The sequence below is a fragment of the Arachis hypogaea genome, chromosome 19 (genome assembly GCF_003086295.3).
Source record: "Arachis hypogaea cultivar Tifrunner chromosome 19, arahy.Tifrunner.gnm2.J5K5, whole genome shotgun sequence".
In the NCBI taxonomy this organism is placed as follows: Eukaryota; Viridiplantae; Streptophyta; class Magnoliopsida; order Fabales; family Fabaceae; genus Arachis; species Arachis hypogaea.
The window spans coordinates 2,980,220-2,994,809 of NC_092054.1; the positions used below are offsets into that span (position 1 = coordinate 2,980,220).

General features: G+C 31.8%; 2 protein-coding genes across 7 annotated transcripts; both read left to right on the top strand.

Moving 5' to 3' along the window:
* Positions 1-3,629: 3,629 nt before the first annotated feature.
* Positions 3,630-8,914, top strand: LOC112779475 (cyclin-A2-4). Of its 6 annotated transcripts, none has more exons than XR_003190719.3 (13): positions 3,630-3,818; positions 4,865-5,206; positions 5,313-5,571; positions 6,140-6,270; positions 6,700-6,792; positions 7,057-7,190; positions 7,453-7,528; positions 7,680-7,756; positions 7,854-7,887; positions 8,060-8,209; positions 8,293-8,427; positions 8,536-8,654; positions 8,769-8,914. XR_003190719.3 is itself a non-coding variant. In XM_025823760.3 (12 exons), exons 2-12 carry the CDS (start codon positions 4,931-4,933, stop codon positions 8,587-8,589), a joined length of 1,419 nt encoding a protein of 472 aa, XP_025679545.1. In that variant the 5' UTR covers positions 3,630-3,818; positions 4,865-4,930; the 3' UTR covers positions 8,590-8,914. The 6 variants fall into 6 exon arrangements, 4 of the variants coding, with proteins under 4 accessions (XP_025679545.1, XP_025679546.1, XP_072084970.1 ...); XR_011878106.1 differs by having other exon boundaries at positions 3,637-3,818; positions 5,313-5,430; XM_025823760.3 differs by having other exon boundaries at positions 8,536-8,914.
* A 983-nt stretch (positions 8,915-9,897) lies between these two features.
* On the top strand, positions 9,898-13,737 carry LOC112776881 (D-glycerate 3-kinase, chloroplastic). Its single transcript, XM_025821154.3, has 12 exons — positions 9,898-10,342; positions 10,976-11,361; positions 11,496-11,575; positions 11,700-11,751; positions 11,853-11,894; positions 11,996-12,074; positions 12,159-12,190; positions 12,276-12,344; positions 12,651-12,725; positions 12,830-12,946; positions 13,050-13,100; positions 13,353-13,737. The coding sequence occupies exons 1-12, from the start codon at positions 10,165-10,167 to the stop codon at positions 13,494-13,496; spliced, it is 1,305 nt and encodes a 434-aa protein (XP_025676939.1). The 5' UTR covers positions 9,898-10,164; the 3' UTR covers positions 13,497-13,737.
* The last annotated feature ends 853 nt before the right edge of the window (positions 13,738-14,590 follow it).

The following is a 14,590-nucleotide window of genomic DNA, read 5'->3' on the forward strand; positions in this document are numbered from 1 at the left end:
TCAAATCCACGACAGTTTTAGCTGATAAATTTTATTGTGATCAGCAGAACTGCTTAGCAGCCTCTACATTCTTTTGCATTCAACTATACATTATTCCTTTGCATATGAAGTTTTCTTCACTTTGAATTCTGCCCCCATCTATTTCCATAGTTGCCTGTGCTTATGTATTCCTTTTCTGGTTCAAGCTCTCTTGGTTTCTTCTTCTCATTCTCATTCTAAGCCTTGTATTCGTTCTTCATATCCCTGTTGGTGATTGTCTTGCATTGGTTTGTTTTTTTTTTTTTTAATCCATTATTAGAGAGATTTTTATTTGAAAACACTATTCATGTTTTGATTTCATCAACGGCATAGAATGAAGGAGTGTAAATAAACTTGATGGTGAATTAGTGATGTTCTTTGTAATTGATGAATGAATATATACAAGTGAATGAGATAATGCATAGAATATAAATTTTAACTACGATTATACTATATGTACACTAAAATCAATTACCAGTATAAAATATTTGTTGAAATACAAAATATATATTAAAAATAAACTAAATTTACAACACATATTTATACACAAATACATGGTGGGGTGACTAATTTTAGTGTATAAATAATATTTTTGTTTTAACTAACTAATTGAGTAATTAGGTGACTAAATAATTTTTTCAGAACAAAAATATAAAATAAATTATTTTATTGATGAAAAATAACGATTTCGTTATTTTTAGATCTTAAATTTTAAATTGATATGGAATAGACGAATAGTAAAACCTAGATAGATAAATCCATCATTATTATTATCCTCTTTTGTCCTAAACCAATTATTTATTTTCGAGAAAATGAGATTTATACGTGCTAATATATCCAGTGGCATGTAATGTTTCATTTAATCCGAATGAAAAAAAGTTAAAATAAAAAAAATTAGTAAACTAATAAAATAATATTTTAATCACTAATAAATTTATAATTTTTATCATGTGTGAGTTCTATTATCAAAGTATTATTTTATTATATTATCAATTTTTTATTTTAAAAAAGTTTAATCCAAAATAAAATTTGAACTCACATGACATAAACAACCTTCTAAAGGCTAAATTTATAAATTATATTATCAATTTGACATAACTAATATTTATCAGCCGCTTACCCTATGGATTAGATGTATCTCAATTTACTTTTAGTAAATAAACTATGAATAAGAATAATTAAGTATCAATCCTGCTTTAATTAACAAAATATTGCTTTAACCATGTGAGTCTCATTGGAAATAAAGCTATGTTTTTACTTTCTTCACCTAAAAGCTAAAAACTAAAAAGGGGAAACTACTACAGAGAGAATTGTAGTGTACTAGTTTTGGATCTTAGTTGACTTAAACACATTTACCATCTTAGCTTATCATGGACCACCTTGGTGAATGATTCTATTGGTCTACATTTAAATTTAAATAAATTGGATTTAAATAGTAATGCATACATATTTAGCTATTCTAAAACTTAGGACTAAAAAATTAACAATAAGTGTAGCTAGAACTAATGAGAATATTCAAAGGGGTTTGGTTATATATCTTCTATCATAAAGTTGCTAAGTCACGTGCTAATGATATCAAATTATTGTTCCCGTGTTCCTTAATCTTCCTTATCTTATACATGTTCCAAAAAAATTCAAAATTTTTTGAAATGTTTCAATTCAATTGCTTTGTCTTTTACTATTTTAACACACTTCCATGCATCTAGCTACCATAACTAACTCTCTCTTGTGCCTTTGGTGCTATAGTGTGTGTATTAACTATTAAGACATTTGAATATTTGGGATGTTTCAACTTTCAAGTTATTAGTTATCTCACCCCTTCACCTAACATTTCACATTGTGAATTGACAATACAAGAAGGGGAAATATCTTGAAAAAAAAAAAAAAAAAACTAATATCAATAGTTGAACTAAAAATATATATATTTGGAAGTTCACCATATTCACCAAATTGCAAATTCTATCACCAAGAACTATATATAGTATACTAATTCTAACTCAATTTGCATGTATGGAAGGTTTTGCCGTTTTAGAAGTGTCAATAAATTTCTAAAATAATAACAAAAAAATTTGTATTGCTAATAAAATTAATTCAAAAAAACAAACAATGAATAAATCTAAAAAAAAAATTAAATGTCATAAAAATAATAAAAAATATATTTTTATAAGTGACACATGTTTTTAATATTTGACAAACAATTTATGTGTTTGATCCAAATTTTTATGAAAATATTAGTAACTATTTAGAAGGTATATACTAAAAATCAAAACAAAAATTGATATCTATATTTTTTATTTTTTAAAATTTTTTGTGGCTATTTACAAAATATTAAAAAAAAATCACTTGACATAAAATCAGCAAATTTTTAAAATAAAAATGTCTTATTTTTTTAATCATACTTACAAATAAGTATTGATATAAATTACATTCCAATGACTAACATGACTTTAGTTTTGTAAAATAAATTGATTCATATTTACTGTAAGAATTCTTTGATTTACAGGAGCATATGCTAGCTATATGTGTTCTCGATACTTCTGTAAGAGTCCTCCGACTTACAAAATAGCATTATAGCTAACTATCTCAGGTAGGAGTGGAAAAAGGCCAGGCGGCTTGCCAGGGGCCTGTAGCCTGGCCTGTGTTTGGCCTGGCCTGGCCTGGCCTGTTATAAAATAGGTACAGGCCTAGGCTCTTTTAAAAGCCTTAATACATTAATAGGCCAGGCCCAGGTTCACTAATTAGCCTTATAGGCCTGTCAGGCCTGTCTGGGCCTGTTAAAATATAATTAAATATATAAATAATTATTTATTATTAATAAAATTATGAGATATTTTAAATTTATTATATTTTATTATAAATATTTTTATATATTTTAAATATCTTAAAAGTTTAAATTTTTTTTACAAATATTAAATATATGACATATTACATATAACTATTTTTATTAAAAAATAATTTTTTTAAATAATATTTTTATTTTTGTAAAAAAAAATTAGCAGGCCTTTTAACAGGCTTCAGGCCAGGCCAGGTTGAATAATAGGTCAGGCCTAGTACTTTATAAAAAGCCTATAACAGGCTGCAGGCCAGGCTCAGGTCAATCAACTGTATGACAGGCCAGGCCTGTTAAGAGCAAAACCTGGCCTGGCCTGGCCTGTTTCCACCCCTAATCTCAGGGAAACATTCTCGGTGGTCGCACCACCATCTATCTGACTGTCTTCTTGCATAAATTGATTCATAATAAATAATATAAGAGAATAATAAAATAAAAATTCATTTATAATTTTGAGAATCAATAAATTCAGTTTTTTCAATTGAACCTTTATTTTATAAAACATACATAGGAATCACTTTGAAAATTACTTGAAACATAAAATAAAAAGCTGCATGCATATATATTCAAAACAACTAGTATGTAGTACTAGATCTTACCCTAATCTTACTGCAAATCCTACCATAAATTAAATTACTTGTCTGTTACATTCTGAATGAACTGTCTTAGTCAAACAAATGGTCAACAACTGCCACTGTGTCCCCTTTTTATTATATTATTATTTCAATAACAAATTATTTTTCTTTTTCTCTTTCTATTAAGTTCTCTTTCATTCTCCACCATTGTTTTGGACAAGATTTTTAAACATCCACATCCCGCTCAGTCTCTTCCCATTCCAAAAGCTTCTTCTTTCAAAGAAAAAAGAGAAGAAAGAAAAGAACTTTGGAGCTTTCTCTCTCTGAGCTCCTACCTCTATCTCTCTTCAATGGAGGTGGTGGTAATGGAGCTTTCAAGATATAGATAGACCCAGGTCCTTATACTTCATCATTTGCATTATCTCTCAACTCAAGCTGAAAAAAATGATTAAAAAAAGTTTTTTTTTTCTGGGTTATTAATTTTGTAAGGGTAAAGCCTTTGGATTTGAAGTAAAATGAAGAATCTTGAAGTGAGTTTGTGGTTAATGTTGGCTAATTTTGATTTTTGCTACATAGGTTTGATAGAAAATAGTCAAAATGCTACAAAAGTCAAGAAATGAATAGAAAGTTGGGGTTTTTTTAGATGATTTTTTCACTATCTGAAGATGTAAGAACAATGTGGCTTAAGTAAGAGTGTGTAAGAGTATTCATTTGAATGTGGTTGAGATGAAATATTTAAAGATAACATTTTAGCATTTTATTTCTTACTGCTTCTTAATGTTTAACCTTTTTTATTTTTGTCTTTTATTTTATTTAATTTTTTTTTTCATGTAGCTGTTACATTGCACAAGAGCTTGATTTTTTCATTGGATGAGAATTGTTTAATTTCTTTGTTCTTTAACTTCTTTTACATGTATAATTTTTTAATTAGGCATCTTTTTTATTTTTCTTTCAAATAAACTTATGTTATTGACAAGACATTCTCAATGGAACTCACCCCACAAAAATATTCATGATAGATTTATTATTTTTTGTTTGTTTAGAAGAATTTTCATTGTCCATAAAATCTTAATCATTCTTTTTCAAGTATATGAATATTTTGCTGCAATTAGGCCTTATCTTGATCTGCTTTCTATTGTAATAAAAGAGTCTCTGTGTCTTTGTCTCTTTCTATAGTTATGCTTAATGTTTGTTGTTTAGGGATAAATTGAATTATGTTGTGATTCAAACAGTTATGATATGCTTGGTTTTGATCTACATACTTACTCACTTTCTGAATTTCAAAACATAGAGCAAGAAAAGCTTAAGTTGATGCAGGTGCTTGATAGTTCTTAGTGAATTGGTGTTGCTTTGAGGTTGTTTTGTTGATCCACTTAAAACCTCTAACCACTTAAAAATTATATTGTTTTCTTACTTAGAATATAATGCATTCTGGTTGCAGGATTATTCTTACATCAAGATTTAGTGTCTGCACTGTTTTCTGTTGTGGAACAGAATCTTTGCAGACATGAAAGAAAATAGTGTCACTTTGAAAGCTGGAGAGCTCCCTTGTCGATTGACTCGTGCTCGAGCTGCTGCATTTCGTGCATCAGGACAGCTTCCACCACTGAAGGAACCAGCAAAGCAGAAGAATCAGAAGCAGCCGCAGCTGCGAGCCAATCCAAAAAGAGCAGTTTCTGATAATGCTTGTCTTCAGCGCAAGAAGAGAGCTGTTCTTCAGGATGTTACTAATGTTTTCTGTGAGAATACATACAGGAGCTGTTTCAATTCAACTAAAATTCAGGTTCTTAACAAAAGTATTTTCTTGTTGGTTGATTGATACTGCATTCATGGAAGGTTTCTCACTATCATTGTCCTTGCTGAAGAGTGATGTTTGTGACTACTGCCAGGGTAAGAAGAGCAAGCTGGCAAAGGCTAGTCGAATCAATGTTTCCAAAGTGGCGCCTTCTGCTGCTGCGCAGCAACATGTTCGAGTTCACTGCAAAACAAAGAGTTTTCCGGAGCCAGGTCTTAAATCAGAAGATGCATCTTGTTCAATTAATTCAGAAAACAATGCACTCATTAGGCTAAGTGTGAAAGAGAGTGGCAAGGATGATAAAACTCATGTATCAGGAATCTCTCCTCTGCCTTTGATTTCGCAGAAGAAAGGTTTTTGCTGTTTTTTTTTTATCACAGCCCAAGTCTGCAATGTTTATATGTTACCCTGCATATTAAGTAGGGTGTATGCAATTCTTAAAATTTAAATACTCTAACTTTTGTGATTTTAGTTACCATATTGAATATTGTCTTTTTCAAAAATAGATCATGATGTATATAAAGTGATATTTGTTTTATTAACAATAAAGTGATAGAAAGTGGGTTGGCAAATGTGATTTGAAAATCATATACATAAAACATCTTTGTTGATGTTGTTATGATATATCTCTTCACAAGTACCAAGTTCTATGAAGTGCAAATTCTCATTGGTGATAACATAGCTGACATATATTTGGAAACAATTGAACTTTTATTTGTATCCTGGTTAATGATTTTTGGAAGCATATTGTACTGATCATGGTTAGTCATTATGCATTCAATTGACAATTTTCATTGGGATGTTGAGTTATGAGTTTTTTGTGCCATAACAAAGTGAATAACTTTCACTATTGACATTTTTTCATGTCTTTTTCTCTGTTGTATACTTTTACTGACATGCAGTACTTTGAAATTTTTGCAGCCAAGAAGTGTAGCCCTTTTCCAATTGCATTAAGGGATCCAGAGATTGCTAACATAGATGATGATAATGAAGATCCTCAGTTGTGCAGCCTCTATGCTGCTGATATCTATAACACCTTGCGAGTTTATGAGGTTTGTGTTATAAATTTCATGCCACCATGTGCAGCACTCTTCTGCTTTGTGATCATTACTAATTACCTTGGTGTTCTCATTTCTCTGTACATTGCATACCAAATTTTCTGAAGGAATGCTTGTAATTTAATCTCAAAAAGGTAGTGAATTGTGTATCGAAACAAACCTTGTACCCATCTTTGTACCAGCTTACTAGGAACTATGCATCTTATTGCCTCTATCACCCTAAGAAACCTTGCTCTTAATAAGCAGAAGATAGTTATAAACTTTATAATTGGCATGATGAGTCTTATAACATTATGAGGTTCCTGAATTCTAATAGTTTCATACAACTGGAATAATTAGCATAATTATTCTGTCATATCATATGCTTTTCTTATATATTTTGTTGTCTTGAACTTGTTTGTGTAATGTATTTTTCTTTTCCAGCTCGCAAGAAGGCCGAATCCTAACTTTATGGACACAAAGCAGCACGACATCACTCAAAGCATGCGCGGGATACTGGTCGATTGGCTTGTAGAGGTTTGCATAATTTAATTTTTCTCAAATAATACAATGATGGAATGTAAAGTGTAGCTAAAGATACTAGTGTTACAGATATCATAATGCCACGAAAATAATGTGAAAATATCATAGAGATTCCATGAGTACAATGGAGATTTTAATTTACTGAGGAGACATGTAACTTAACAAATTTATGAGAAAAAGCAAAAGAAATGGAAACTTTTTCTTTGTATTACATAAGCCAAATTGTGTTTTTTACTCCTTCCAATGTTACTTTTTCAGGTTTCTGAGGAATACAGATTGGGACTAGACACTCTTTATCTCACTGTGTATCTCATAGATTGGTTTCTCTCCAGAAATTACATAGAAAGACAGAGACTTCAGCTACTTGGGATCACATGCATGTTAATCGCCTCGTGAGTTCTCGAATTCAATGAAGACTTTTCATGAATTTGCATTCATATTCTTCAAATGAGCCCTTTTATCAGGATATTAAAATTGAGTTTTTCATTTAAGTTGATGCTGCTGTGATTCCAAATTTAGCCATTGGTGAAACATGCTTCTTATGCTAATTGACATCAATTATAACAAGTATTCTTAGTACTCTTATTTTTAAGAACTTTTATCAGTCATTTTAATGTATTTGAAGATGTCAATTTCTGTTTTCTGTGATTGAAGGAAGTATGAAGAAATTAATGCCCCACGAATCGAAGATTTTTGCTACATCACAGACAACACATACACGAAAGCAGAGGTATGTCCATTGCAAAACTCTTTTACACTGATAGTGCATAATAATTAAACTAATTAGAAATTAATGACTGCAGTTTCTTTTACATATATATACACATGATTATGCATAGATTTTGGAACCATTTGCAATGTATAGTTATTGTAAACTGCAGGTACTGAAAATGGAGAGCCAAGTGTTGAAATCTTCTGGATATCAGCTTTTTGCTCCCACTACAATAAGTTTCCTCAGGTAATAATTTTTCATATCCCTATGATAAAGGGAATTTCAAAATGTGATTTTGAAGATCCTTAATGCAATTTCCTTGCTACATTCTTGGTTTTTTTAGGAGGTTTCTTCAAGCTGCTCAAGCATCATCTAAGGTGAAAAATAACATTTTCTTTAACATTTTATTATAATATTTGTTCATAATCATTTATAAACTTGTCATATTTTCGTATCATATAGTATCATATTTGATTCTCAATCCATACTGTGAAAAGTAGGCTTTAAGAGTTAGTTTTCGCAAAACTCATCTTCCGAAAATTTTCGCAGAGTCCGAGCCTTGAATTGGAGTACTTGGCCAACTATCTAGCTGAACTAACATTGATGGAATATAGTTTCTTGAATTTCCTTCCATCTACCATTGCTGCATCAGCTGTGTTCCTTGCCAAATGGACATTGGATCAGTCAAAACATCCATGGGTTAGTACTGTCTCTAATTCATGTCTTCTTTACTTGCATGTGAAGCAAAGTAAAAAAACAAAAAACCATTGTTTATGAAACAGAGTCCAACTCTTCAGCACTATGCTTGTTACAAAGCATCAGATTTGAAAACCACAGTTCTTGCATTACAAGATCTGCAGTTGAATATCAATGGATGCCCTCTAACTGCGATTCGCTCGAAGTACAGTCAAGACAAGGTACAACTTTTGTGCATTATTTGGTTCATATTTTTAGTTTCAGTGTTTTCTATTTTCATAACTTCGCGAAGAAGCAACTAAAAACAACATTTGATTTTGTGTTTTCAGTTTAAATATGTAGGGTCCTTGTCTCCACCAAAACTACCTGAAACTATGTTCTGAAGAATGAAGATTTATCAATGATTGAGATTGACAATTAAATGCAAAAAGGGACTCCTAAGTTATATGTACACTACTCATCACAGAAAATCTTGTTTCTAATCTAATCTTTCCATTCATTTTTTTTATCCTATTCTTTTCTGAATATCTTTGTAAATACATTATTTCATCATTTTGGCTAGGGTTCATGCTGAGTTGTTTGAGATAGAACCACAAAGCCAAGATTAGGCACCTTCTTGCCTTGGATAATTTCTTAACAAAATGCAACATCTTATGCACTGTTGTGACATTTCTCAAACTCAAATGTGATGAATATTATTATTGTTCAGTGGGGATGTAACAAAATGACAAGATCTTAGGCCTTTGGAACATCTTTTGAACTCAAAAGTTGCATGGTTTTAATTATTTAGTGGGGTGTAACAAAATGACATTATCTTTATGCCTTGGATATTTTTGAATTTTTGTGTATCAAAATGACACTATCTTATGCTTTGGACAATTGGGTTCTTATAGCATGTTCTGCTTTTATAGTTTTACTTTGCTATCAATTATCCATTGTTTGGAACTGATAATGTTTTATCTTCAATTATTTTAGATTTTATTTGTAGCACAACTCTCTTAATGTATGTTTATTTTAAAATAATAATAATAATTAAAAAAAAAAATTTTCATTCTGCTTGACTATGATGTTGTGTTTAGTTTCTTGGTATGAGATTATTTGGAAAATTTATCTAAAGATTTTTCCTTTCTTAGTTGATCATTTTCCAAAGCATCATTTAAAAAAAAGTAAAGTTATTTTACATTTAATTATAATTATAATACTAAAATATTTTATTTCACCTTCAAACACTTTATGAAAAAATAGAAAATCGTAACATCTCAATTTTTTTATATAAATTTACTAAAAACAATTTCTCAAACATACTAAAATTCTTAAAAACTGTTTTTTTATTACAAAAAATCCTCCTTCCACTTTTAGACAAGATAATTGCTAAAGACCAATATAACAATATTATTAGTATTAAAAATAAAAAATATTACTATCATTAACTCAAATTACACGACTAATATTAAAAAACTAATTTTCACATAATATTTTTTATTCTATTTATTGTTATTATTATTATTATTTAATCGAAATCACGAATTTTACCTTTCATAGCAATAACTAATTTGCTTCTCAACTCTGAACTCTTTTCGAAGAAGTAAACAATTGAAAAAGATTCCATTTTCATGGGTGAAAATCGAACCTTCAATCACACCGTCACAGAACAAGGTGAGCATTTTCACTGCCATGATAAAATTTCTCATGAATTTTGTCTAAATCAACCTAAAAGATTTCTTTTTTCTCTTTTTTGGGGTTTGAATTTTTATGGTTCTCCTGACCCAATCATCATCATCGTGATCATGATCATGTGCTTATGAATGAACAAGAGTTCCTCAATGGGTCAACGACAAAACCTGATTTTTCAACTCTGCGGCTAACACTCCTTCATTTCTCTCTCTCTCTCTCTCTCTCTCTTTCTCTCTCTCTCTTAGAGAGAAGAAGAAGAAGAAGAAGAAGAGTCACAGAGAAACATGGCTTCTTCTCTGAATGTGTTATCTCAACCATGCCACCCAACAATTTTGCCATCTTTCACTTGTTCTTCTTCTTCTTCTAACACTAACAACATCAACATTCCTTCTTCTAACAATCTCAAATTGCATTTCTCTTCTTCTAAGCTCTCTCACTTCCTAACCCACTCTTCAAAGTCAGGTACTTTTTCTTTTTTCCCCTATCCACTTCCTTCAATTTTCACTCATTTCTACTTGTTTAACTATCTTATCATATTGATTAAAGAAGTTCTCTTTATTTTGTTTAATTAAAACAGTGGTGTTGGTGTATCTTTACTCTGTTATTTTGAGATTTTTTCTTATAAATTTGGAGATTGAAGACTGTGACTCTAACGAATAGCTTAAACTTTTAGGATAAGTGTTTATATGATAAGGTATCGGAGTTTCTATAATCTAAGGTCTATGCAAAACTCATAGCCTGTTAGAAAAAATTGGGATTGCATGTTGGATTATTAGGTCTTGTGTTATGCTAGAGTTTCAACTTTCAACCATAATCTAACTTCTTTCATTCAGAAACAGGATAAGAAATTATGAAAAGAACAGTGACTATTTGTGTTGTGTTTATGATGACTGTGACTGTTTTGATACAATCACTTGCAACATTAAAGACAGCTAGAAGTATTTGATTTTTGTAATATAGACCTCAATGTATGATTGATTGACAACTTGACATTACACTATAACTGTGTCGAAATTCATATCTTCTTTGAAATAGCTGTTAATCTTTTGTTGCGAAAAATTAGCTACCATTTATGATTCCAATTGCTTCCTGTAGGCAGTGGAAATTCATGGCTCCAACACGGTTTTAATTCAACAAATACTGCTGGCATCAATGAATACAGGCAAGGTCCTTTATATTCCGTATTCCCTACGAAACCGGCTCAAGTTTCCTCTGTGCAGGACCTTTTTGAGTTTATATGCTCAGGGCCTTTGCTAGAAAAAATAGGTGTGACTGCAGAGATGGTTGCAGAGTCCATAGATAAGTGGTTGTTATACGGTCGGCTGCTATCTCAATTGTTTCAGTTGAACGAGTTGTACTTAACGGTGCCTCAAAAAGCTAGGATCTATCACTATTATATACCGGTCTTCCTCTGGTGTGAAGATCAGATTAAGCAACATCGGTCGACATTCAAAAATGAAGAAGATATACCTCCTTTAGTGGTGTGTATTGCACACTTCTCTCTTTCCTTATAATGTTTCATTTTCTTTTATGCAGCTTACTATTAATTTCCTTCATCTATACCGAATATTAGTGATGATCAATTAATCATAAATATTTCTGCACTATTGCTCAGATTGGATTTAGTGCTCCCCAAGGTTGTGGAAAGACGACCCTTGTCTTTGCTCTTGATTATCTTTTTCAGAAGACTGGCAGGTTTGCTTTAAACTTTGAAGCAATCGTGTATATTTATTATCCTTTGTTGTACTAATTACTGTCTGAAAGTGAAGTCTGAAGTGTGCTAACATATGACTGATACATCATATGGTGAAATTCTCAGGAAGTCGGCAACAATATCTATAGATGACTTTTATTTGACGGCTGAAGGTCAGGTATAAGAAAATCGCAATCACCTCGTGCCTTTTCCATTAGTGCCACCATCTTGATCTTTTTTTGTTTTGTTTTGCTGACAAATTATGTATTTTGGTTGCAGGGTAAACTAAGAGAAGCTAATCCAGGAAATGCCCTTCTTGAGGTAGTTATCCACATGATTTGTCGAAGAGTAGCAAGTGATTAGTATTGTGCGGAGATATTTTTTGATTGCTTAGAATTTTTTTTTGCCTTGTTGCTTCCCAGTTCCGAGGAAATGCAGGAAGCCACGATCTTCCTTTGTCTGTTGAAACCTTAACAGCTCTGTCCAAATTGACAAGAGAAGGTTTGGACAAAATTTAGTTGTTTATTTTTTTTATTTTTTCTTCAAGTATTTTATTCATAATTCATTGTCATTTGAAGTTTTCAGGTATGAAGATAAAGCCACCTCGATATGACAAAGTAAGGGCTTAGCTTAGACATATTTTCATTATTTTGATACATTTTTGCTTCATTGTTGCTGATGCTTATTTCTCTGCCTCTGCAGTCTGCATTCAACGGAAGAGGCGACCGTGCTGATCCTTCAACTTGGCCAGAGGTCGAAGGACCCCTTACGGTAACATATTATCTATTGTAATTCTTAATCCCTTTCTTTTTTTTCCTTTTTTCCTGACAGATTAATTTCACGTTGTAACCGATGAAGTAAAGGCAAACGGACCAAATCTTACTGATGTCGATTAACATGAATTCTTTATAAGGCTCTAAGGTTGGTGATATCCAGCTTTGGAAAAAAAGAAAAATGGTTTTCTGGCTGAACTAAACTTAAGAGTATAATGAAATTTTTGGGGGTAGCCTTGCCATGAAACAAATACAGATGTCGAGTTTTTAATACTTCAATTATTGTGCATGAATGACTGTCTAGGTTGTGTTATTTGAGGGTTGGATGCTCGGCTTCAAGCCTCTTCCTATGGAAGTTGTGAAGGCTGTTGATCCTCAGGTCAGAACTTGAAATTCATATTTAGTTTGCTTATAGAGCTGTTGATATTGAATATCCGAAGATGCGATCTATGTAGGTTATGTTCTAAATGCTTGTTTTTTCAGCTAGAAACTGTGAATAAAAACCTTGAAGGTTATTATGATGCATGGGACAAATTCATAAAATCATGGATAGTCATCAAGATTAAGGATCCAAGTTGTGTCTACCAATGGCGTTTGCAGGTAGCTCTGCTTTTTGACACCCCTTTACTAAATTGTACAATGTTTATATTCGGAACCTAGTCGTAACACATACGTCTCTGTTGCATGTTGTCCAAATTCGCAGGCTGAGATTGCGATGAGAGAGGCTGGAAAACCTGGAATGTCTGATGATGAGGTCCGTTTATTATTACTCCCTCCATCAATTTAATGACAAATTGATGCCTAAATATAATATCAGAGGACTAAACTACTATCTGATTTAAAATTTGAGGAACCAAATCTATGTTTGAAACCTTTAGAATACTAACTCCACATCCTTATTTATGTTTGCATGATTAATTCAATTGTTTACCAATGACCAATGACCAATGATGTCTTTTCATGACCTTAACACAAGATTGTTTTCTTCATGGTTTGCACTGTGCAGGTGAGAGATTTCGTTTCTCGCTACCTGCCGGCGTACAACGCTTACCTTCCGACGCTTTACTTGGAGGGTCCAAACGGGTCGGATCCGAAGCATCTACTAACTATTGAGATAGATGAAGGAAGAAACCCCATCTTGGCTACTTAGGTTCCCTTATATGAGAATATATTGCTGGCTTTTAAGATTTTGGAGAGAACTCAGAGTGGAAATAAGCCAACCTAGATGCATCATTTTTCCTTGAAATGTACAGTTTTTTTTTCCTCCTTTTTTTTATTGTTTTTTCTTCCCTTCTATAAATACATCACAGCTATTACATTCTAGTGTTCCTGTGTGAAGAATGAATAAAGGAAGGAATTGTGTCCACAATGTGGCCATTTGTTTTTGGCAATCAGCCTTCAAGATAATTAGTCATTTATTTTACGAGTTTCATATTTTTTTTTTGCTCAAGAGAGTTTAGTTTTTTACTTGTCTATAATATCCTTTTTTTTTAAGGATCAATATATATTCCTCATAATGGGTCCTCCTTAGTTGTTAGGAACCATACACACCTATTTGTGCTTTTTTCTTAAGGAATCCTACCTCCTATTCACTGCTTGACATTCGTTAAAATTCAAACCTGCATACAGCATATTAAAAGACACATGATTTACCACTTGAGTTAAAGTCTCGGCAGTCCAGTAGACTAAGGACTAATTCATCGTGGATTGGAGCTCTATTAAAGGGTATGCAATTGGCCAATGAATTATTGCATGCATAAGAAAAGATTCGAATTTTCGATACTTATCTAAGCAGATTAGTGAGCTAACCAATGGACCGACTCAAATTTGGTTAAAGCCTCACCATCTATTTGTGCTTTTTTTTTGGTAAACATAGAGGGCCTAAGCCCAAAGAAAAGAAAATTACAAGTTTATCAAACTACAAGAAGTTTGTATCTCTGCAGCTATTTGTGCTTTACTTTGTAGAATCACAAAATCATCACAGGCCTTCTTTGTTGGGTCTTTCCTCCTAAACGTTTTATATCTAATAAGGTGTTATATTATGACCCAGCCCAAAAAATAGTTTTCTATTATGACAAAGAGGAAAATTCTATTGATTGCGAGAAATGTGGGTGTGCTGTGTATTTAAAATTGGGAGTTGTCCAATCTATCTGGGATACTTAAAATTAAGAGTTGTCTAATCTATTAACCAAAAAACCTCTGCTATAACAAAAACAATTCTGCACTATAAGACATTCGTTTTGA